The 22,523-nt window shown below is 60.4% G+C and overlaps 1 protein-coding gene across 1 annotated transcript in view; it reads left to right on the top strand.

Annotated features, from left to right (window-relative positions):
* The first annotated feature begins 704 nt into the window (after window positions 1–704).
* The window catches only part of LOC121272806 (structural maintenance of chromosomes protein 1A), a 64,187-nt gene continuing 42,368 nt past the window's right edge, over window positions 705–22,523 (top strand). The window contains exons 1-7 of the mRNA XM_041179595.1: window positions 705–920; window positions 5,995–6,183; window positions 6,808–6,920; window positions 8,896–9,099; window positions 12,085–12,323; window positions 18,663–18,921; window positions 20,274–20,414. Of these exons, the coding sequence (XP_041035529.1) occupies window positions 812–920; window positions 5,995–6,183; window positions 6,808–6,920; window positions 8,896–9,099; window positions 12,085–12,323; window positions 18,663–18,921; window positions 20,274–20,414 (1,254 nt within the window). The 5' untranslated portion in view covers window positions 705–811. The remainder of the gene's footprint in view (window positions 921–5,994; window positions 6,184–6,807; window positions 6,921–8,895; window positions 9,100–12,084; window positions 12,324–18,662; window positions 18,922–20,273; window positions 20,415–22,523) is intronic.

The raw sequence follows: 22,523 nt of genomic DNA on the forward strand, positions 1-22,523 counted from the left end.
AACAGCCCCAATACCTCTTCCCCCACCCAAGATGCTGTTGCCAATCTGACCCCCTGTAACAAACAACAGGGACGCCTTGGGTCGCCCATGGCAACAGGGACATTTCATTTTCGGGAAGGGGGGGTTTAGAAAACTTCAAATCAATTATTCGTAAAGCAACACCTTTGCGAATTGCCTGTAACTCTGAAAGATTTAGTACTTCCTATCGAAAATGTGGCCGAAGGAAGTGTGAGCTTAGCTCAGCCATTGATCGAAAGGATGGCAAAGGGATAAAACTTCACAGGACGAGCCCCCCCTCCTCCTCCTCAACTAAACGAACAAGGATGGACTATTCTGTGTGGTTCGGTGGATTGGCGTGGGCCTCGACCAATCGGAGCACAGGCTCCGGATTGAGAGCTGCCAATAGAAGGACAAGGGGGCGGGGCATGCGTGGGAAGGTGCTGACTGAGAGGCCGGGAGCTGAGGTCTGGTGTGCGCAGGTGCGGCCCGTCGCGTCGCCGACCGGGAGCTGTAGTCCCGCCGCCCTCCGCCCGGCGCATGCGCTCTCTACGCGTCCCGTCCTAGTGCACCTCGGGAGTTGTCGTTCCCCCGCCCCCCCCCCACCGCCCTCCCTCCCGTCCGCTCCAATGGCAGTGAGGGGGCGGAAAACTACAAATCCCAGAAGGCCGAGCCTGCTTGAGGAAAGACGGAGGAGAGAAAAATCTCGCGGCGTTTGGAGCGGGAGGCGGGAGGCCTGGTTCTTGGCTGCCGTCCGTCAAGCCCTCTGTTTATTTGTTGTTGTCGCCGCCGCCGCCGCCGGGCCCCGAGCGCCATGGGCTTCCTGCGGCTGATCGAGATCGAGAATTTCAAGTCGTACAAAGGCCGGCAGATCATTGGGCCCTTCAAGAAGTTCACGGCCATCATCGGGCCCAATGGCTCGGGTGAGGAGGAGGAGGAGGAGGCGGCGGCGGAAATCGAGCCCGAGGATGTGCTAGGCCGCGGCTGCTTTCCCCCCCCCCCCCCCCACTCCCTCACCCCCTCACCCACTAAAACCTTCCTTTTAACCCCCGACCCTTCACGTTTGACGCTCACTTTACCTCATGATTTTGAAAACCCGACTGTCCTGTGGAAAATCTGACCCACCTGCCCACATTTTTAAAAAAAAAGTTAATATTCCTCAAATGTCATCCTCATGGCCTTTTAATGTCGTGTTTTTTCTTTTCTTCCCCCCCCCCCCCCATTAAAAGCTGTGATGTTGGTAGGGAAGGTGGAGAGGAGAAGGGGGGGGGGTGGGGGGGCGAGAGATGGAGAGACCTCGGTGCCCACAGAGGGTTAACCCCCTCCTCCCTCCCCCACCCAGCGAGAGACCTCGGTGCCCACAGAGGGTTAACCCCTTCCTTCTCCCCCCCCCCACCCAGCGAGAGACCTCGGTGCCCACAGAGGGTTAACACCCTCCTCTCCCCCCCCCACCCCGCGAGAGACCTCGGTGCCCACAGAGGGTTAACACCCTCCTCCCCCACCCAGTGAGAGACCTCGGTGCCCACAGAGGGTTAACACCCTCCTCCCCCCCCCCACACAGCGAGAGACCTCGGTGCCCGCAGAGGGTTTACCCCCTCCTTCCCCCCCCCCCCCCCCCACCCAGTGAGAGACCTCGGTGCCTGCAGAGGGTTAATCCCCTCCCCCCCTACCCAGCGAGAGACCTCGGTGCCCACAGAGGGTTAATCCCCTCCTCCCCCACCCAGTGAGAGACCTCGGTGCCCACAGAGGGTTAACACCCTCCTCTCTCTCCCACCCAGTGATAGACCTCGGTGCCCGCAGAGGGTTAATCCCCTCCCCCCCTACCCAGCGAGAGACCTCGGTGCCCACAGAGGGTTAACACCCTCCTCCCTCCCCCACCCAGCGAGAGACCTCGGTGCCCACAGAGGGTTAATCCCCTCCCCCCCTACCCAGCGAGAGACCTCGGTGCCCACAGAGGGTTAATCCCCTCCTCCCCCACCCAGTGAGAGACCTCGGTGCCCACAGAGGGTTAACACCCTCCTCTCTCTCCCACCCAGTGATAGACCTCGGTGCCCGCAGAGGGTTAATCCCCTCCCCCCCTACCCAGCGAGAGACCTCGGTGCCCACAGAGGGTTAACACCCTCCTCCCTCCCCCACCCAGCGAGAGACCTCGGTGCCCACAGAGGGTTAACCCCCTCCTCCTCCTTCGCCCCCCCCCCCACCCAGTGAGAGACCTCGGTGCCTGCAGAGGGTTAATCCCCCCCCCCCCCACCCAGCGAGAGACCTCGGTGCCCACAGAGGGTTAACCCCCTCCTCCCCCACCCAGTGAGAGACCTCGGTGCCCACAGAGGGTTAACACCCTCCTCCCCCCCCCCCCCACACAGCGAGAGACCTCGGTGCCCGCAGAGGGTTAACCCCCTCCTTCCCCCCCCCCCCCCCCCCCCCACCCAGTGAGAGACCTCGGTGCCTGCAGAGGGTTAATCCCCTCCCCCCCCTACCCAGCGAGAGACCTCGGTGCCCACAGAGGGTTAATCCCCTCCTCCCCCACCCAGTGAGAGACCTCGGTGCCCACAGAGGGTTAACCCCCTCCCCCCCCCCCCCCCCCCCCCCCAACCCAGAGAGAGACCTCGGTGCCCGCAGAGGGTTAAACCCCTCCTCCCCCCCCCCCCCCCCCCCCAGCGAGAGACCTCGGTGCCCACAGAGGATTAATCCCCTCCTCCCCCACCCAGTGAGAGACCTCGGTGCCCACAGAGGGTTAACACCCTCCTCCCCCCCCCACACAGCGAGAGACCTCGGTGCCCACAGAGGGTTAACCCCCTCCTCCCCCCCCCCCCACCCAGTGAGAGACCTCGGTGCCCACAGAGGGTTAACCCCCCCCCCCCACCCAGCGAGAGATCTCGGTGCCCACAGAGGGTTAACCCCCTCCTCCCCCCCCACCCAGCGAGAGACCTCGGTGCCCACAGAGGGTTAACACCCTCCTCTCTCTCCCACCCAGTGATAGACCTCGGTGCCTGCAGAGGGTTAATCCCCTCCCCCCCTACCCAGCGAGAGACCTCGGTGCCCACAGAGGGTTAACACCCTCCTCCCTCCCCCACCCAGCGTGAGACCTCGGTGCCCACAGAGGGTTAACCCCCTCCTCCTCCTTCCCCCCCCCCCCCCCCCCCACCCAGTGAGAGACCTCGGTGCCCACAGAGGGTTAACACCCTCCTCCCCCCCCACACAGCGAGAGACCTCGGTGCCCACAGAGGGTTAACCCCCCCCCTCCCCCCCCCCCCCCCCCCCCCCCACCCAGTGAGAGACCTCGGTGCCTGCAGTGGGTTAATCCCCTCCCCCCCCCTACCCAGCGAGAGACCTCGGTGCCCACAGAGGGTTAACCCCCCCCCCCCACCCAGCGAGAGATCTCGGTGCCCACAGAGGGTTAACCCCCTCCTCCCCCCCCACCCAGCGAGAGACCTCGGTGCCCACAGAGGGTTAACACCCTCCTCTCTCTCCCACCCAGTGATAGACCTCGGTGCCCGCAGAGGGTTAATCCCCTCCCCCCCTACCCAGCGAGAGACCTCGGTGCCCACAGAGGGTTAACCCCCTCCTCTCCCCCCCCCCCCCCCCCCCCCCCCCCCCACCCAGCGAGAGACCTCGGTGCCCACAGAGGGTTAATCCCCTCCTCCCCCACCCAGTGAGAGACCTCGGTGCCCACAGAGGGTTAACCCCCTCCTTCCCCCCCCACCCAGCGAGAGACCTCAGTGCCCACAGAGGGTTAACACCCTCCTCCCTCCCCCACCCAGCGAGAGACCTCGGTGCCCACAGAGGGTTAAGCCCCACCCCCCCCACCCACCCAGCGAGAGACCTCGGTGCCCACAGAGGGTTAACCCCCTCCTCCCTTCCCCACCCAGCGAGAGACCTCGGTGCCCACAGAGGGTTAACCCCTTCCTTCTCCCCCAGCGAGAGACCTCGGTGCCCACAGAGTTAACCCCCTCCTCCCCCAGCAAGAGACCTCGGTGCCCACAGAGGGTTAAACCCCCCCCCACCCAGCGAGAGACCTCGGTGCCCACAGAGGGTTAACCCCCTCCTCCCCCACCCAGCGAGAGACCTCGGTGCCCACAGGGTGTTTAAACCCCACCCCCCCCGCCCCCAGCGAGAGGTGGAGAGACCTTGGTGCCCACAGGGGGTTAAACCCTCTCTCCGCCCCCAGCGGGAGACCTTGGTGCACACAGGGGGATAACCCCCCCAGAGAGCGATAGAGACTCCTTGTTGCCCACAGAGGGTTAAGTCCCCCCCCAAGCGAGAGATCGAGAGACTTTGGTGCCCGCGGTGGGTTAACCCCCCCCCTCTCAGAGACAGATGGAGAGACTTTGGTGCCCGCGGTGGGTCAATCTCTCTCTCCCCCCCCCACCCAGCGAGAGATGGGGAGACCTCGGCGCCTGCGGTGGGTTAACCTACCCCCTTGGGGAGGTGGGGTGGGGGGGGGGGGGGGGGGGGGGGGAATAGGATGTCAGGGCAAAAGGCGATGAGCTGGCTTTCCCAAAGAGAGCCAGCGGGAGGTTTCACGGAAGGGAAGGAGGCCACCGCCAACCCTTCCGAGATCTCCGTGCCCCCCCCCTCCCCAATTCCAGCCTTTGATACCTTTCTCCCACACCACCACCCCCCCAAAATTTCCATTGTTACGCAGTTGTCAGCCGCGACGGGGACCTGCGCTCTGAATTTCCCTCCCTAAGCCCCCTTCCCCGGTGCCACTCCTCTCTCGAAGGTGCTTCTTAAAGCCGACCTCTTTGACCCAGCTTCCCCCCACCCCGTTTCCCCTCCCCCTCGGTTTATTCACACCTCCTGACGTGGCTCAGCGCCGGCGATTTCTCCGCCCGATCGTCGCTCCGGTGAAGCACCTTGGCGACGGCTTATCACGCCGAAAGGCGCTACGGGGATCCCATTGCCGTGAAGACAAAGTGACCACCGCCGCCGCCAGCAACGACGACTCGGCTCGTGTGGAATTTTTTTTAACTTTAAAAACCATGACTGTTCTGGCCCCTGGCGCGTTTCCTCGCCGCCCCCCCCCACCCACCTTCCCCGGTTTCCATCGCTGCGCACAACTGCCCGACTGCGGTGTCGCCTGTTGCTGGGTCAAATCCCCACGCTCCGGGGTTCGCTCCCTGAACCCCTCCGCCCCCGCCTCTCCTTCAAACTGGCCTCGTTGATCCAGCTTTTGGCGCGCTTGCCTCCGTCTTGGTGAGATCCCTGGCTCGCCCGCCAGATTTCAAGCTTCGCGGTTACTCTCGTCACGTTTTGTTAATGTCCAAAAGGTGCCGCGCAAACACAGATTTGCCGTAAAGGCAGAGGGACCTCTCGTGGCCACCCGCGTCCGTCAAATGTCGCAGTCGGTGCTCCGAGATTTCTGCCCTCCCCCCCCCCCCACCCCCGCTCCAGCCTCTCGCATGTCCCTCCGATTTTTTTTGCCCTCCACACAATTGGTGGCTGCAGATCATGATATCCTTCTATTCCTCTCTTCTTCGCTGGTTTATCCAGCTTCTCCTCAAATGCCACTGCGCTGCATCCTGTGCCAGCGAGCTCCGCATTCTCCCGGCTCCCCGAGTAAGGAAATTCCCCCTGGATTCCCCGAGTGGATTTATGAGCGGCTAACTTGGAATTGATTTGGTTCTGTTGGGAGAGTCACGCGGACTTGAAACGTTAACCGTGTTCCTCCCAGACCTGCTGAGTTTTTCTGGGTATTTTTGTTTTTTGTTTTGGATTTCCAGCATCCGCAGTTTTTTTTTTTGCTTTTATCTTGGAATTAAGCTCCCTCGTCCTGGTCTCCCACAGGTAGTGGGAAACTCTACCTCGACCTTATAGGAAACCCCTTCGTAATTCGTCCTCTTATCAGGTCTCACACACACACACACACACACACACACACACACACACACACACACACACACACACACACACACACACACCCATCCCCGCGCCTCTACCGGACCCTCTCTTTCGAGTTGAATCCCGAAATGATGTTCTGTGTTCCTTTCTGCTCAGGCAAATCTAACCTCATGGATGCCATCAGCTTCGTGCTGGCCGAGAAGACGAGCAACCTGAGGGTGAAGACGCTGAAGGACCTGATCCATGGAGCCCCGGTGGGGAAGCCAGCTGCCAACCGGGCCCTGGTCAGCATGGTGTATGCTGAAGACAGTGGCGATGATAAAGTGTTCACCAGGGTTATTGTGGGTGAGTAGCGGGGGAGCGGAAGCGGCGGGTTGCTGAGAGGGGCTGGGTGGTGCTTTGTGTTAGGTGTCAGTTTCTGGGTCGTGTTCAGAGCTGGGCAGAATTGCTCTCCTATCAGCTTACAGCACAGGGCAGTGTACTTGGTTCATCCTAGCTGCACCGGCGTGGCACTGACCCTCCGACAATGCGGCGCTCCCTCAGCACTGACCCTCCGACAGTGCGGCGCTCCCTCAGCACTGACCCTCCGACAGTGCGGCGCTCCCTCAGCACTGACCCTCCGACAGTGCGGCGCTCCCTCAGCACTGACCCTCCGACAGTGCGGCGCTCCCTCAGCACTGACCCTCCGACAGTGCGGCGCTCCCTCAGCACTGACCCTCCGACAGTGCGGCGCTCCCTCAGCACTGACCCTCCGACAGTGCGGCGCTCCTTCAGTAGTGGAACAGTTGAGCGGGGGCGGGGTGGGATGGCGGAATGTGAAGTGTGGATCATGGGCATGAGTCTCGAATAGTGTTGGTGGAGGGAGGACGACAGTGGAGGTCAGTGAGTGCCCCCTGATGGTGCTGAGGCTCGCACCTGTCTTCCCGAACCCTTGATATCGAGCAGCACTAATTCTCAGTAACTTCACAGGGGCTTCCTCGGAGTACAGGATCAACAACAAAGTGGTGCCATTGCAGGACTACAGTGAGCAACTCGAGAAGCTGGGGATTCTCATCAAAGCCCGTAACTTCTTAGTGTTTCAGGTAACACCAGCGGGCAACTGATTTCTATCCTCCCTCATCTGTTAAAGTGTCCCTCCTTTCCTGTAACCTCCTCCGGCCCCTATAACCCTCCCTATCTCTGTAACCTCCTCCAGCCCCTACACCCCTCCCTATCTCTGTAATCTCCTCCAGCCCCTACACCCCTCCCTATCTCTGTAACCTCCTTCAGCCCCTACACCCCTCCCTATCTCTGTAACCTCCTTCAGCCCCTACAACCCTCCCTATCTCTGTAATCTCCTCCAGCCCCTACACCCCTCCCTATATCTGTAACCTCCTCCAGCCCCTACACCCCTCCCTATCTCTGTAACCTCCTCCAGCCCCCTACAACCCTCCCTATCTCCGTAACCTCTTTCAGCCCCTATAATGCTTGCTCTCTCTCGCTTTCTCTTGCTCACTCTCTCTCTCTCTCTCTCTCTCTCTCTATACAGTGCCGGAAATACTCAGGTAAGGCAGCATCTGCGTTTGTCTTTCTGATGAAAGGTCATCGGCCTGAAAGATTGGCTTTTGTCTCTCTCTCCACCGATGCTGCCTGACCTGCTGATCATTTTCCACTCCCATTTCAGATTTCTGGCATCCGCGGTATCCTGCTTTCCCAACAGCCTTCCTCTCCCTCCCTAAAGACACTTCTTCAAATTTACCCCTTTGTTCAAGCTCCTGGCCACCTATTCCACTTACTTTTATGTGGCACCTTTCACCACCTCAGGAGATCCCAAAGCAGTTCACAGCCTGTGAAATGCAGTCGCTGTTATCACGTAGGAAACACGACAGCCAATTTGCTCGCAGCAAGCTCCCAAAAACTGCAATGTGAGCAGGAGCATGTCAGTCTTTTTTGGGTGATGTTGGTTAAGGAATTAATATTGAGCAGGACGCCAGCGAGAGCTGTCCCTCCCCAACACCACCTTAACCTCCCCACCTCCACCGCTCCCCACTCTCTGCCCCCAACCCCCACTCTCTGCCCCCAACCCCCACTCTCTGCCCCCACACCGCATCCCGGCAACCCCACTCCGTTCCCCGCCCCCACTGCTCCCAACCCCCACCCCACCTTCTCCACCCCTCGCCCCCACTCCCCATCCCGCCAACCCCACCCCCCACTCCCCACCCCCCTGCTCCCAACCCCCCACCCCACCTTCTCCACCCCCGCCCCCACTCCCCATCCCACCAACCCCACCCCCCCCACTCCGTTCCCTGCCCCCAACCCCCACTCCCCATCCTGCCCACCCCTCACACTGTGCACTACCACACCACCCCCCCCCCCCGCCCTCGCTCCCCAACCCCCACTCCACTCCCCATTCCCCCCCCACACTCCCCCTTCGCCACCCCCACCTCAACCAGGCCCTGCCCTGCCCTTCTTCAAAACAGTGACGGTGGGACCTGTTACATTATTACTTGGTTACTTTTTACTCACGTGGGCGTCGCTGGCAAGGCCAACATTCGTTCCTCTTCCCTAATTGCCCCCTTTGCACTGAGTGCCTTCCTAGGGCCGTTTCAGAGGGGGGGGGGGGGCGGGGTTAAGAGTCGCCCGCCATGCTGTGGGGTCTGGAGTCACCTGTAGGCCAGGCCAGACCGGGTAAGGACGGTAGATTTCCCTCCGCAAAGGGACATCAGTGAACCAAATGGGGTTTTTACATCAGTCGATGATAGTTTCACGATCACCATCGCTGAGACTGGCTTCCACTTCCAGGTTTTTGTTAATTGGGTTTAAATTCCACCAGCTGCCTTGGGAATTTGAACCCGTGTCCCCAGAGCGTTAGCCTGGACCTCTGGATTACTCACCCGGTGACATGACCACTAAACAACCCTCCGCCCAAGAGAGCAGGCGGGGGTTTCTGTTTAACACCACCCCGCCGCCACCCCCCCCCCTGTCTGGGGAAACCTAATCTTACCTTATGCAGCTCGGTGCCCGATGTTTGCTAACGCTCATACTGTGGGGGTGACCTGGGGTGTTCTTGGTTCTCAGGGCGCGGTGGAGTCGATCGCCATGAAGAACCCCAAAGAGCGGACCGCCCTCTTCGAGGAGATCAGCCGCTCGGGCGAGTTGGCCCAGGAGTACGACAAGAGGAAGAAGGAGATGGTGAAGGCTGAGGAGGACACTCAGTTCAACTACCACCGGAAGAAGAACATCGCAGCAGAACGCAAGGAAGCCAAACAGGAGAAGGAGGAGGTAGGCTGTGAGTGAGCACGGTGCGCTGCCTGCCTCAGCCGATGTGTGATCGCCGGCCTGCTTTGGCATGGGGTCCCCTGAGACAGTCCCCTCTGCTCCTTGCTGGCGTTTCTGCTCCACACGACTTCCTCCCATCCCCTACTTCATCCCTTCCACCCCTATACCCTTCTACTCGCTTCTCCCTCACGTGTTTATCCAGCTTCTCCCTTAAATGCATTGACATCATTCACCTCACCCACTCCCGGTGGGAGAGAGTCCCATATTCTCACCGATCTCTGGGTAAAGAGGTTCCCACTGAGAGCCCGATCGGATTTATTGATGGCTCTTTTTTCGAGTCTCCCTCAGTGCTGACCCTCCATTAGTGCGGCCCTCCCTCAGTACTGACCTTCCGATAGTGCGGCCCTCCCTCAGCACTGACCCTCCGACAGGGCGGCACTCCTTCAGTACTGACCTTCCGACAGCGCGGCACTCCCTCAGTGCTGACCCTCCGACAGCGCGGCCCTCCCTCAGTGCTGACCCTCCGACGGCGCGGCCCGCCCTCAGTGCTGACCCTCCGACGGCGCGGCCCGCCCTCAGTGCTGACCCTCCGACGGCGCGGCCCGCCCTCAGTGCTGACCCTCCGACGGCGCGGCCCGCCCTCAGTGCTGACCCTCCGACGGCGCGGCCCGCCCTCAGTGCTGACCCTCCGACGGCGCGGCCCTCCCTCAGTGCTGACCCTCCGACAGCGCGGCCCTCCCTCAGTACTGACCCTCCGACAGCGCGGCCCTCCCTCAGCTTTGACCTTCCGATAGTGCGGCCCTCCCTCAGTCCAGACCCTCTGATAGTATGGCCCTCCCTCAGTACCGACCCTCCGACAGCGCGGCCCTCCCTCAGTATCGACCCTCTGATAGTATGGCCCTCCCTCAGCACTGACCCTCCGACAGTGCGGCCCTCCCTCAGCACTGACCCTCCGACAGTGCGGCCCTCCCTCAGCACTGACCCTCCGACAGTGCGGCCCTCCCTCAGCACTGACCCTCCGACAGTGCGGCCCTCCCTCAGCACTGACCCTCCGACAGTGCGGCCCTCCCTCAGCACTGACCCTCCGACAGTGCGGCCCTCCCTCAGCACTGACCCTCCGACAGTGCGGCCCTCCCTCAGCACTGACCCTCCGACAGTGCGGTGCTCCCTCAGCGCTGACCCTCCGACAGTGCGGCGCTCCCTCGGTACTGACCCCCTGACAGTGCAGCCCTCCCTCGGTGCTGACTCTCCCACGGTGCGGACCTCCCTCGGTGCTGACCCTCTGACAGTGCGGCTGTCCTTCAGTAGTGGAACAGTTGAGTGGGGGCGGGGTGGGACGGCGGAATGTGAAGTGTGGATCATGGGCATGAGTCTCTGGAGTGTGGCCATCTACTTTCTAAAGCAGAAGAGAGAGTCAAACCAACTGAGCCATGCCTGAAATCACGTTTAACCAATTTTATTAGAGTTCTTGAAGGAGTAACATGCGCTGTGGATAAAGGGGAGCCTGTAGATGTGCTGTACTTGGATTTCCAGAAGGCATTTAATAAGGTGTCACATCACAGGTCATTGTGGAAAATAAAAGCCCGTGGTGCAAGGGGTAACATATTAGACTGGATAGAGGTTTGGCTGGCTGACAGGTAATAGAGAGTATGCATAAATGGGTCTTTTTCTGATTGGCAGGATGTGACGAATGGAGTCCCGCAGGGGTCTGTGCTGTACCCTCAACTTCTAACAATTTACATCGATGACTTAGATGAGGGGAGTGAAGGCATGGTAGCTAAATTTGCAGACATGACAAAGATAGGGAGGAAAGTATGTTGTGAAAAAGACATAAGGAGGTTGCAGAAGGTTGAGCGAGTGGGCATAAAATCTGGCAGATGTCGTTTAACACAGGAAAAACGTGACGTTCACTTTGGCAGGGAGAATAAAAAAAGCAGAGTGTTACTTAAACAGAGGACGACTGCAGAATTCAGAGGTGCAGAGGGATCTGGGCGTTCTAGTGCTTGAGTCTCAAGAAGTTAGTATGCAGGTACAGCACGTAATCAAGCAGGAATGCTATCCTTTACTATGAGAGGAATTGAGCGTAAAGGTAAGGATGCCATACAGGTGAGACCACGTCTCGAATACTGTGCGCAGTTTTGGTCTCCTTATTTTAAGGAAGGGTGTAAATGCGTAGGAGGCAGTTCAGAGGAGGTTTACTAGATTGATACCTGGAACGAGCGGGTTGTCTGATGAGGAAAGGTCGCACAGACTGGGCTTGTTTCCACTGGAGGGTGAGGGGGTGATTTGATTGAAGTGTACAAGATCCTGAACGGCCTTGACAAGGAAGACGTGGAAAGGATGTTTCCTCTTGTGGGTGAGTCCAGAACTAGTTTGTTGGTGGGGGGTGGGTACAGTTTTAAAATGAGGGGTCGCCCTTTTAGCACGGAGATGAGAATTTTTTTCTCTGAGGACCATGTGACTTTAGAAGGTGGGGGTCACTGAATGTTTTTAAGGCGGAGGTAGATAGATTCGAGTAAAAACAAAAAACTGCGGATGCTGGAAATCCAAAACAAAAACAGAAATTACCTGGAAAAACTCAGCAGGTCTGGCAGCATCGGCGGAGAAGAAAAGAGTTGACGTTTCGAGTCCTCGTGACTCCTTCCGCAGAACCGTTGAAGGGTCATGAGGACTCGAAACGTCAACTCTTTTCTTCCCCGCCGATGCTGCCAGACCTGCTGAGTTTTTCCCAGGTAATTCTGTACATAGATTCTTGTTAGGCAAGGGAATCGGAGGTTATCGGGGGTAGATGGGAATGCGGAGTCCGAAACAAAAACAGATCAGCCATGACCTGACTGAACAGCAGAGCAGGCTCGAGGGGGCCGAGTGGGCTACCGCTGCTCCTATTTCTGTGTGTTCGTTTGATTCTAAAGTTGAAAGGCTTTTGGGGTCTCCTCGGGCTTTTCCTTGTCCCTCACCGCCTTGCTGTTTCTGCCCTGCCCCACTCAGGCGGAGCGTTACCAGCGCCTGAAAGATGAGCTGGCCCGGGCACAGGTACAGCTGCAGCTCTTCAAGCTCTACCACAACGAGTCAGAGATCGAGAAGCTGAGCAAGGACCTGGCCTCCCGCAACAAGGAGATCGAGAAGGACCGGAAGCGCATGGACAAGGTGGAGGAGGAGATGAAGGTGCAGAAGAAGGAAGTGGGCAAGCTGATGAGGGAGCAGCAGCAGATCGAGAAAGAAATCAAGTAGGTTTCCGGCTGTGTCGGGGGCTTGGGAATGTCAGGACGGGTGCGGGGCTCTTGCTGTGTTCACTATTCTCGCCCCTTCTTTCCTTCCTCACACTTTCTCCCTTTCCCCAACCCCCCTTCTCCTCTCCCCCGTCCCCTTCCTCCTTCCCTTTCCCCCCTGCCTCCTTCCCTCTCCCCCCTGCCTCCTTCCCTCTCCCCCCTGCCTCCTTCCCTCTCCCCCCTGCCTCCTTCCCTCTCCCCCCTGCCTCCTTCCCTCTCCCCCCTGCCTCCTTCCCTCTCCCCCCCTGCCTCCTTCCCTCTCCCCCCCTGCCTCCTTCCCTCTCCCCCCCCTGCCTCCTTCCCTCTCCCCCCCTGCCTCCTTCCCTCTCCCCCCCTGCCTCCTTCCCTCTCCCCCCCTGCCTCCTTCCCTCTCCCCCCCTGCCTCCTTCCCTCTCCCCCCCTGCCTCCTTCCCTCTCCCCCCTGCCTCCTTCCCTCTCCCCCCTGCCTCCTTCCCTCTCCCCCCTGCCTCCTTCCCTCTCCCCCCTGCCTCCTTCCCTCTCCCCCCTGCCTCCTTCCCTCTCCCCCCTGCCTCCTTCCCTCTCCCCCCTGCCTCCTTCCCTCTCCCCGCTGCCTCCTTCCCTCTCCCCGCTGCCTCCTTCCCTCTCCCCCCTGCCTCCTTCCCTCTCCCCCCTGCCTCCTTCCCTCTCCCCCCTGCCTCCTTCCCTCTCCCCCCTGCCTCCTTCCCTCTCCCCCCTGCCTCCTTCCCTCTCCCCCCTGCCTCCTTCCCTCTCCCCCCTGCCTCCTTCCCTCTCCCCCCTGCCTCCTTCCCTCTCCCCCCTGCCTCCTTCCCTCTCCCCCCTGCCTCCTTCCCTCTCCCCCCTGCCTCCTTCCCTCTCCCCCCTGCCTCCTTCCCTCTCCCCCCCTGCCTCCTTCCCTCTCCCCCCTGCCTCCTTCCCTCTCCCCCCTGCCTCCTTCCCTCTCCCCCCTGCCTCCTTCCCTCTCCCCCCTGCCTCCTTCCCTCTCCCCCCTGCCTCCTTCCCTCTCCCCCCTGCCTCCTTCCCTCTCCCCCCTGCCTCCTTCCCTCTCCCCCCTGCCTCCTTCCCTCTCCCCCCCTGCCTCCTTCCCTCTCCCCCCTGCCTCCTTCCCTCTCCCCCCTGCCTCCTTCCCTCTCCCCCCTGCCTCCTTCCCTCTCCCCCCTGCCTCCTTCCCTCTCCCCCCTGCCTCCTTCCCTCTCCCCCCTGCCTCCTTCCCTCTCCCCCCTGCCTCCTTCCCTCTCCCCCCTGCCTCCTTCCCTCTCCCCCCTGCCTCCTTCCCTCTCCCCCCTGCCTCCTTCCCTCTCCCCCCTGCCTCCTTCCCTCTCCCCCCTGCCTCCTTCCCTCTCCCCCCTGCCTCCTTCCCTCTCCCCCCTGCCTCCTTCCTCTCCCCCCTGCCTCCTTCCCTCTCCCCCCTGCCTCCTTCCCTCTCCCCCCTGCCTCCTTCCCTCTCCCCCCTGCCTCCTTCCCTCTCCCCCCTGCCTCCTTCCCTCTCCCCCCTGCCTCCTTCCCTCTCCCCCCTGCCTCCTTCCCTCTCCCCCCTGCCTCCTTCCCTCTCCCCCCTGCCTCCTTCCCTCTCCCCCCTGCCTCCTTCCCTCTCCCCCCTGCCTCCTTCCCTCTCCCCCCTGCCTCCTTCCCTCTCCCCCCTGCCTCCTTCCCTCTCCCCCCTGCCTCCTTCCCTCTCCCCCCTGCCTCCTTCCCTCTCCCCCCTGCCTCCTTCCCTCTCCCCCCTGCCTCCTTCCCTCTCCCCCCTGCCTCCTTCCCTCTCCCCCCTGCCTCCTTCCCTCTCCCCCCTGCCTCCTTCCCTCTCCCCCCCTGCCTCCTTCCCTCTCCCCCCTGCCTCCTTCCCTCTCCCCCCTGCCTCCTTCCCTCTCCCCCCTGCCTCCTTCCCTCTCCCCCCTGCCTCCTTCCCTCTCCCCCCTGCCTCCTTCCCTCTCCCCCCTGCCTCCTTCCCTCTCCCCCCTGCCTCCTTCCCTCTCCCCCCTGCCTCCTTCCCTCTCCCCCCTGCCTCCTTCCCTCTCCCCCCTGCCTCCTTCCCTCTCCCCCCTGCCTCCTTCCCTCTCCCCCCTGCCTCCTTCCCTCTCCCCCCTGCCTCCTTCCCTCTCCCCCCTGCCTCCTTCCCTCTCCCCCCTGCCTCCTTCCCTCTCCCCCCTGCCTCCTTCCCTCTCCCCCCTGCCTCCTTCCCTCTCCCCCCTGCCTCCTTCCCTCTCCCCCCTGCCTCCTTCCCTCTCCCCCCTGCCTCCTTCCCTCTCCCCCCTGCCTCCTTCCCTCTCCCCCCTGCCTCCTTCCCTCTCCCCCCTGCCTCCTTCCCTCTCCCCCCTGCCTCCTTCCCTCTCCCCCCTGCCTCCTTCCCTCTCCCCCCTGCCTCCTTCCCTCTCCCCCCTGCCTCCTTCCCTCTCCCCCCTGCCTCCTTCCCTCTCCCCCCTGCCTCCTTCCCTCTCCCCCCTGCCTCCTTCCCTCTCCCCCCTGCCTCCTTCCCTCTCCCCCCTGCCTCCTTCCCTCTCCCCCCTGCCTCCTTCCCTCTCCCCCCTGCCTCCTTCCCTCTCCCCCCTGCCTCCTTCCCTCTCCCCCCTGCCTCCTTCCCTCTCCCCCCTGCCTCCTTCCCTCTCCCCCCTGCCTCCTTCCCTCTCCCCCCTGCCTCCTTCCCTCTCCCCCCTGCCTCCTTCCCTCTCCCCCCTGCCTCCTTCCCTCTCCCCCCTGCCTCCTTCCCTCTCCCCCCTGCCTCCTTCCCTCTCCCCCCTGCCTCCTTCCCTCTCCCCCCTGCCTCCTTCCCTCTCCCCCCTGCCTCCTTCCCTCTCCCCCCTCCCTCCTTCCCTCTCCCCCCTCCCTCCCTCCTTCTCCCCCCTCCCTCCTTCCTTCTCCCCCCTCCCTCCTTCCCTCTCCCCCCTCCCTCCTTCCCTCTCCCCCCTCCCTCCTTCCCTCTCCCCCCTCCCTCCTTCCCTCTCCCCCCTCCCTCCTTCCCTCTCCCCCCTGCCTCCTTCCCTCTCCCCCCTGCCTCCTTCCCTCTCCCCCCTGCCTCCTTCCCTCTCCCCCCTGCCTCCTTCCCTCTCCCCCCTGCCTCCTTCCCTCTCCCCCCTGCCTCCTTCCCTCTCCCCCCTGCCTCCTTCCCTCTCCCCCCTGCCTCCTTCCCTCTCCCCCCTGCCTCCTTCCCTCTCCCCCCTGCCTCCTTCCCTCTCCCCCCTGCCTCCTTCCCTCTCCCCCCTGCCTCCTTCCCTCTCCCCCCTGCCTCCTTCCCTCTCCCCCCTGCCTCCTTCCCTCTCCCCCCTGCCTCCTTCCCTCTCCCCCCTGCCTCCTTCCCTCTCCCCCCTGCCTCCTTCCCTCTCCCCCCTGCCTCCTTCCCTCTCCCCCCTGCCTCCTTCCCTCTCCCCCCTGCCTCCTTCCCTCTCCCCCCTGCCTCCTTCCCTCTCCCCCCTGCCTCCTTCCCTCTCCCCCCTGCCTCCTTCCCTCTCCCCCCCCGCCTCCTTCCCTCTTCCCCCTCCCTCCTTCCCTCTCCCCCCTGCCTCCTTCCCTCTCCCCCCTGCCTCCTTCCCTCTCCCCCCTGCCTCCTTCCCTCTCCCCCCTGCCTCCTTCCCTCTCCCCCCTGCCTCCTTCCCTCTCCCCCCTGCCTCCTTCCCTCTCCCCCCTGCCTCCTTCCCTCTCCCCCCTGCCTCCTTCCCTCTCCCCCCCCCGCCTCCTTCCCTCTCCCCCCTGCCTCCTTCCCTCTCCCCCCCCCGCCTCCTTCCCTCTCCCCCCCCCCGCCTCCTTCCCTCTCCCCCCCCCGCCTCCTTCCCTCTCCCCCCCCCCCCGCCTCCTTCCCTCTCCCCCCCGCCTCCTTCCCTCTCCCCCCCCCCCCCCCCGCCTCCTTCCCTCTTCCCCCCCCCCCGCCTCCTTCCCTCTCCCCCCCCCCCGCCTCCTTCCCTCTCCCCCCCCCCCGCCTCCTTCCCTCTCCCCCCCCCCGCCTCCTTCCCTCTCCCCCCCCCGCCTCCTTCCCTCTCCCCCCCCCCGCCTCCTTCCCTCTCCCCCCCCCGCCTCCTTCCCTCTCCCCCCCCGCCTCCTTCCCTCTCCCCCCCCGCCTCCTTCCCTCTCCCCCCCCCCGCCTCCTTCCCTCTCCCCCCCCCGCCTCCTTCCCTCTCCCCCCCCCGCCTCCTTCCCTCTCCCCCCCCCGCCTCCTTCCCTCTCCCCCCCCCGCCTCCTTCCCTCTCCCCCCCCCCCCGCCTCCTTCCCTCTCCCCCCCCGCCTCCTTCCCTCTCCCCCCCCCGCCTCCTTCCCTCTCCCCCCCCCGCCTCCTTCCCTCTCCCCCCCCCGCCTCCTTCCCTCTCCCCCCCCCGCCTCCTTCCCTCTCCCCCCCCCCCCGCCTCCTTCCCTCTCCCCCCCCGCCTCCTTCCCTCTCCCCCCCCGCCTCCTTCCCTCTCCCCCCCCGCCTCCTTCCCTCTCCCCCCCCGCCTCCTTCCCTCTCCCCCCCCGCCTCCTTCCCTCTCCCCCCCCCGCCTCCTTCCCTCTCCCCCCCTGCCTCCTTCCCTCTCCCCCCCGCCTCCTTCCCTCTCCCCCCCTGCCTCCTTCCCTCTCCCCCCCTGCCTCCTTCCCTCTCCCCCCCTGCCTCCTTCCCTCTCCCCCCTGCCTCCTTCCCTCTCCCCCCCTGCCTCCTTCCCTCTCCCCCCCTGCCTCCTTCCCTCTCCCCCCCTGCCTCCTTCCCTCTCCCCCCCTGCCTCCTTCCCTCTCCCCCCCTGCCTCCTTCCCTCTCCCCCCTGCCTCCTTCCCTCTCCCCCCCTGCCTCCTTCCCTCTCCCCCCCTGCCTCCTTCCCTCTCCCCCCCTGCCTCCTTCCCTCTCCCCCCCTGCCTCCTTCCCTCTCCCCCCCCCCCCCCCCCCCCCACCTCCCTCCTGCCCTCTCTCTCCCCTCTCCTCCCTTGCCCCTCTGTGTAGTAGTGTGCAGAGAGAAGAGGGAACTTGCAGTTCTGTAGCCCCTTTCACAACCTCTGGACACCCCACAACGCTCCACCACCTGTTTGAAGCAATTTTCCAATGTGTGTCAGCCTAAAAAGCAGCAATTGCACTCTCACTGTCCTTGGGAAGTTCCAATTCACAGGGCTGCTTCACGTGGTGCTTTAGGAATGAAAGACCAGGTACCTTTTTTTTTGAAGCGGAGCTACTGTTGTAACGCTGGAAACTTGGCAACCAATTTGAGCGCTGGGGGATCCTGCTCAGCAGCGTTGTGATAATTACCCAGACAGATTATTATGTATTGGTAATCGGATAATTGTCTTGTTTTAGTGATGCTGGTTGAGTGGTTTATATTGGGCCCCAGACAACAGGGCGCGCACCCTACTGCTTTCTTTGACCCCGCCTCCCGCCCCATCCCCACCCCGTAGTGGCCGTGGAAATTTTTACACCCATTCAGGAGGTCAGTCAGGGCCTGGGTTTTATGCCTTATTGAAAAGGTGGCACTCGCGGCAGTGCGACTCTCCCTCAGTATTGAGCTGGGATTGCCAGCCTAGATGATGTGCTCATCCCATGCCCGTGGGATCCAGAAACGTGAGTGATACCCATTGAGCCACGGCTGACACTCTGAGGCTGCTCACCTTGGATCAATTGATGCCGGCTGCATAGGTAGTGGGCAGCTGACCCGTAGAAACTCGGTGTGAGGCAGGGGAGGGGGTGCTCCCAGGTCTCTGGTTCCACTCCTGGCCTGTGCTGAGCAACAGAAGGGGAACTACAGTCGGTCCGTTTTTCGAGGGATCAGCTGGGATCCCTTCTATACTGCGGGAAGCGCTTATTTATGAATGTCTGATGAGGACCAATTATCCCCGGCTGCGATACCTCGTGGCCAAACAGCCCGGCAGCATTTACCTGAGCTTAGTAAGCAGTGCAATCTGTACCTGACCTCATTATGGATGAGCTGCTGGAGAAGTGTGGTGGGATAGTAATTTGCATTGTTCCAAACGGGAAAAGTTAGAGGCAGGCATTTCCTTCTTTGGGAGAAATTTTTGGGCATCTGCCAGTCTAAAGAGAAGCAATCGTACTCTCGTTTACCTTGGGATGCCCCAGTTTGCAGGACCGCTTCACACCTTTTCAGTCATTTCCAGGCACCTGCCCGTTTAGAGAGAAGCAATTGTACTCTCGCTGACCTTGGGAAGCCCCGATTTGTAGGACCACTTCACACGTTTTCAGCAATTTCCAGGCACCTGTCCATTTAAAAAGAAGCAATTGTACTCTCACTGACCCTGGGAAGCCCCAATTTATAGGGCCGCTACACACATTGCTTTAAGACGGGGAGGGTGAGCCCCTTGTGGGGTCCGTTTTCAAACACGACATGGCTGGCTGACACTCGGGCACCTCTCCACTTTCAGGGAGAAGGACGCGGAATTGAACCAGAAGCGGCCGCAGTACATCAAGGCCAAGGAGAACACGTCGCACAAAATCAAGAAGCTGGAATCTGCCAAGAAGTCGCTGCAGAATGCGCAGAAGCAGTACAAGAAACGCAAGGCGGACATGGACGAGCTGGAGCAGGAGATGCTGTCGGTGGAGAAAGCCCGCCAGGAGTTTGAGGAGCGCATGGAGGAGGAGAGCCAGAGTCAAGGCCGCGATCTGCAGCTCGAGGAGAACCAGGTAAGGTCCAGCAAGGGGCAAATGTGGTGGGATAGCAATTTGCGTTGATCAGTCGGGGGAAGTTAGTGTACACTCGGGAGCAGCCAGCAATTTATAAGCATCCGCCAGTCTAAAGAGAAACAATTGCTCTCTGGCTGACCTCAATTTTCAGGAACTCTTCACACGTTTTAAGCTATTACCAAACATTTACCAGTCTAAAGCAAATCAATTAAACTCTCACCGACCTTGGGTTTGCAGGACCACTTCACACGTTTTAAGCTAAACTCTTTAAGTTAAACTCTCACTGACCTTGGGAAGTCCCAATTTTCAGGACCACTTCACGCATTTTAAGCAACTTCCAAGTTTCCACCGGTGAAAAGCGAAACAATTGCATTCTCGGTGAGCTCTGGAAGCCCCAAATTCCATGAATTAGATCTATAACATCAATTACCCTTTGCATTTCAGGCACCCAGTGGCAGCATCGGTGCTCCCAGGTGAGGCACCACGTGAGAGAAAGGATGTGCGTTTATATGGCACCTTTCATGGCTTCTGGGTGCCCTGAAAGTGCTTTATGGCCACTGGCTCCTTCAGAAGTAAAGCCACTGCTGTAATGCGGGCGGTCAATTTACACAGGAGGATGATCCCACAAATAGCAGTGAGAGGAATGGCGTGTTGATTTTTTTTTTGTTTTGTTAAAAATGTAGCTGCGGGATCAATATTGCCGCAGGGCACCGATGAAGTGCAGGTACAAATGTTGTAATGTAGGAAACTCAGCAACCGTCAATTTGCACACGTCAAGCTCCCACAAATGAGGGAAATGGCCAGATAATCTGCTTTTAGTAATGTTGGTCGCGGGGTAATAGTCAGGGTACTGGTATAATCCTGGAGAATCTGAGCTGTACCCCTTCCCAAGACTAGTGTATCCTTGCTAAGGGACAGTGCCCCAGAACACAACTTAATATTCAGGATGAGAGCCTGACCAAGGCTGTATACAGCTGAAGCGTTGTTGCCTCCCCTTTGTGCTTCAACCCCCCTCTCGCGCAATGGAAATGAACTGTTCTTGGGAATAATAGCTAGCATATATCCTGTGATGTGCTTCACGTTACTATAATACGCTCCCACAATCTTCCGACCCTGGCAGGAGGGTTTCCAAGTGACAATTTAATGATCAGGTCTAATTGCTGTTCGTTGGGGTCAGCTAGAGAGCAATTGTTACATTTTAGACTGGTGGTTGCTAGGAAAAGACTGACCGACGGATGCCTTGTTTCTTAAAAGGTCTTTGACGGTCTCAACTGACCATCCACCCATCCCCGTGACATCTCGTGCTTTTTGTCTTTCACCCCCCCTTCCCCTCCCGGCACGGGCCTCTCTAGGTGAAGAAATACCACCGGCTGAAAGAGGAGGCCAGCAAGCGAGCTGCCACCCTGGCTCAGGAGCTGGAGAAGTTCAACCGGGATCAGAAGGCTGACCAGGATCGGCTAGACCTGGAGGAGAGGAAGAAAGTGGAGACGGAGGTGGGTCCCTCTTTCCAGTGCCGCGACTTCAAAGCCAGGGGGACCAATAACCCCCCCGTATTGCGTGCGCCCGTTGGTGGCTGCGTGCTCTCTTTTTGTGGCTGCGCGGAGGCTGGTACCGTAACGCGCGGTAAAGCAGGCAAGAGGTCTGCATCCCTGGCCGCACAGGAGTCTTAAAGGGATCCTCCTGGAGGTCGCAAACAGGCTATGCGCAACAACAACAACAACAGCTGGAACACCACACGTTTTACTGTCAATGCCTGAAACTAGGTTTACCGCAGACTTATTCATAGAGATTAGTTAACAGCACCCCCTGCCACCACCCCTCCCCCCCCCAGCTATCCAAATAGTTGTTTGGTAGTACAGAACTTGAGTATTGCAGGAGAAAAGGAGACACGCTATCAAAACTTTCCAACCCTGCACTCATCAGCGCAGCTCGCAAGATAAGCCATGGGTAAAGGGAACCGCAGTTTTACACTGCATGAGAAGAGTCTGCTGATTGGTTGGCAGGTGGGCTCTGAATGCTAGAGGGGTTGCCATGGAGAGTACAAAAGAAGGCTTATGGAATGCTCTCCCTCATTGGCAGAGGTATAAGAACATAAAAGTAAGGATATAGTGTTGGAATTGTATAAGACACTGGTGGGCCACAGCTGGAGTACTGTGTGTAGTTCTGGTCACCACGTTACAGGAAGGACATAATAGCTCTGGAGAGGGTGCGGAGGAGGTTTATAAGAATGTTAGAAAAGTGTAGCTACGAGGAGAGATTGGATAGGTCAGGGTTACTTTCCTTAGAACAAAGAGGCTGAGAGGTGACTCGATTGAGGTATACAAAATTACGAGGGGAATAGATAGAGTGGACGGGATAAAATTGTTTCCCTTGGTGGAGAATTCTAGAACCAGGGGATATAGATTCATGATAAGTGGCTGAAGGTGTAGGGAGGGGGGGGGACACGAGGAAGAACTTTTTTATGCAGAGGGTAGTGGGTGTTTGTATTTCGCTGCCCAAGTTGGTGGTAGAAGCAGAAACTCTAAACTCTTTTTAAAAAGTACCTGGATCTGCACCTGAAGTGCTGTAAGCTGCAGGGCTATGGGCCGGGTGCAGGAGGGTGGGATGAGAAAGGGCACCTGGGTGTCCTCGGGCTGGCATGGACAAGATGGGCCGAGTGGCCCCTTTCCGTGCTGTGACTTTTCTATGGATCTACAGCAGGGACGAATTAGCTGCCCAGCTTTTGTTCAAATTCAAACCAGGTCGGTCGACTCTGATCGGTCAAGCCATCGCCATGGGGAATGAACCAGGGAATGGCTGCCCCCCCCGACCCCCCCACAGCTTCTGTTTAGTTGGATAAGATGCAATGCGTAGTCACACTCCTTCTGTCTGGAAAGGACAGGGCCCTGTGTGTGCCTATATGTAGTTTGTAGCCACATGCTCTTCCCTTTACTGTGGTTCTATCTTGCGAGTTGTCCTGATGAGTGCAAGACGAGAAAGTTCGATAAGAGTGTCTCTTTTTCAGCAGAGCTCAGCAGTTGTCATGCAGCCTTCGGGGCTGTGTGATTCTGGGCCAAGGGGAAGAAGCCTCATGAATCTTCAGAAAAGAACCACGACCACCCACCTCACTGGATTGTACAGCCCGAGCCCCTCTAACCCTTTCCCGTAATACCTGCTGCCCTTGCCTGCGCCCTCTACCCCGGCGGCGACCAGACAGCCGCACACCCGAGCGGCGTACCACAGAAAGCCCGGGTGTAGCCGCTTGACGATTTCCGCCCCAGCTGTCGTGCGACCTGGGGCGCAAGCAGCCCCTTGTGGGGTGAAGGGGGGGGGGGGGGGCGGGGAGCGCAGAACTCGAATATCGCCGGAAAGCGAGGCGGGGCAAACGCAAGTGTGCCGGATTTCAAATGATCGCCGTGGGAGAGAGGGTGCTGATTGGCTGGCAAGTTGACTCTGATTGGCCGAGGAGAAAGCAACGGGTTGCCGTGAGCATTGGAAATTTGGTGCTCCTGTGTTTGTCCAGATGTGCGCTGGCCGAAAGGGTTGGCAGCCCGTCTCCCTTTTACCGCAGCGTTCGGATTTGGGGTGCACTGTATGCGTAACCTGAGAGCTGGCGTGGTAAG

This window comes from Carcharodon carcharias, chromosome 35 (genome assembly GCF_017639515.1).
Source record: "Carcharodon carcharias isolate sCarCar2 chromosome 35, sCarCar2.pri, whole genome shotgun sequence".
NCBI lineage: Eukaryota > Metazoa > Chordata > Chondrichthyes > Lamniformes > Lamnidae > Carcharodon > Carcharodon carcharias.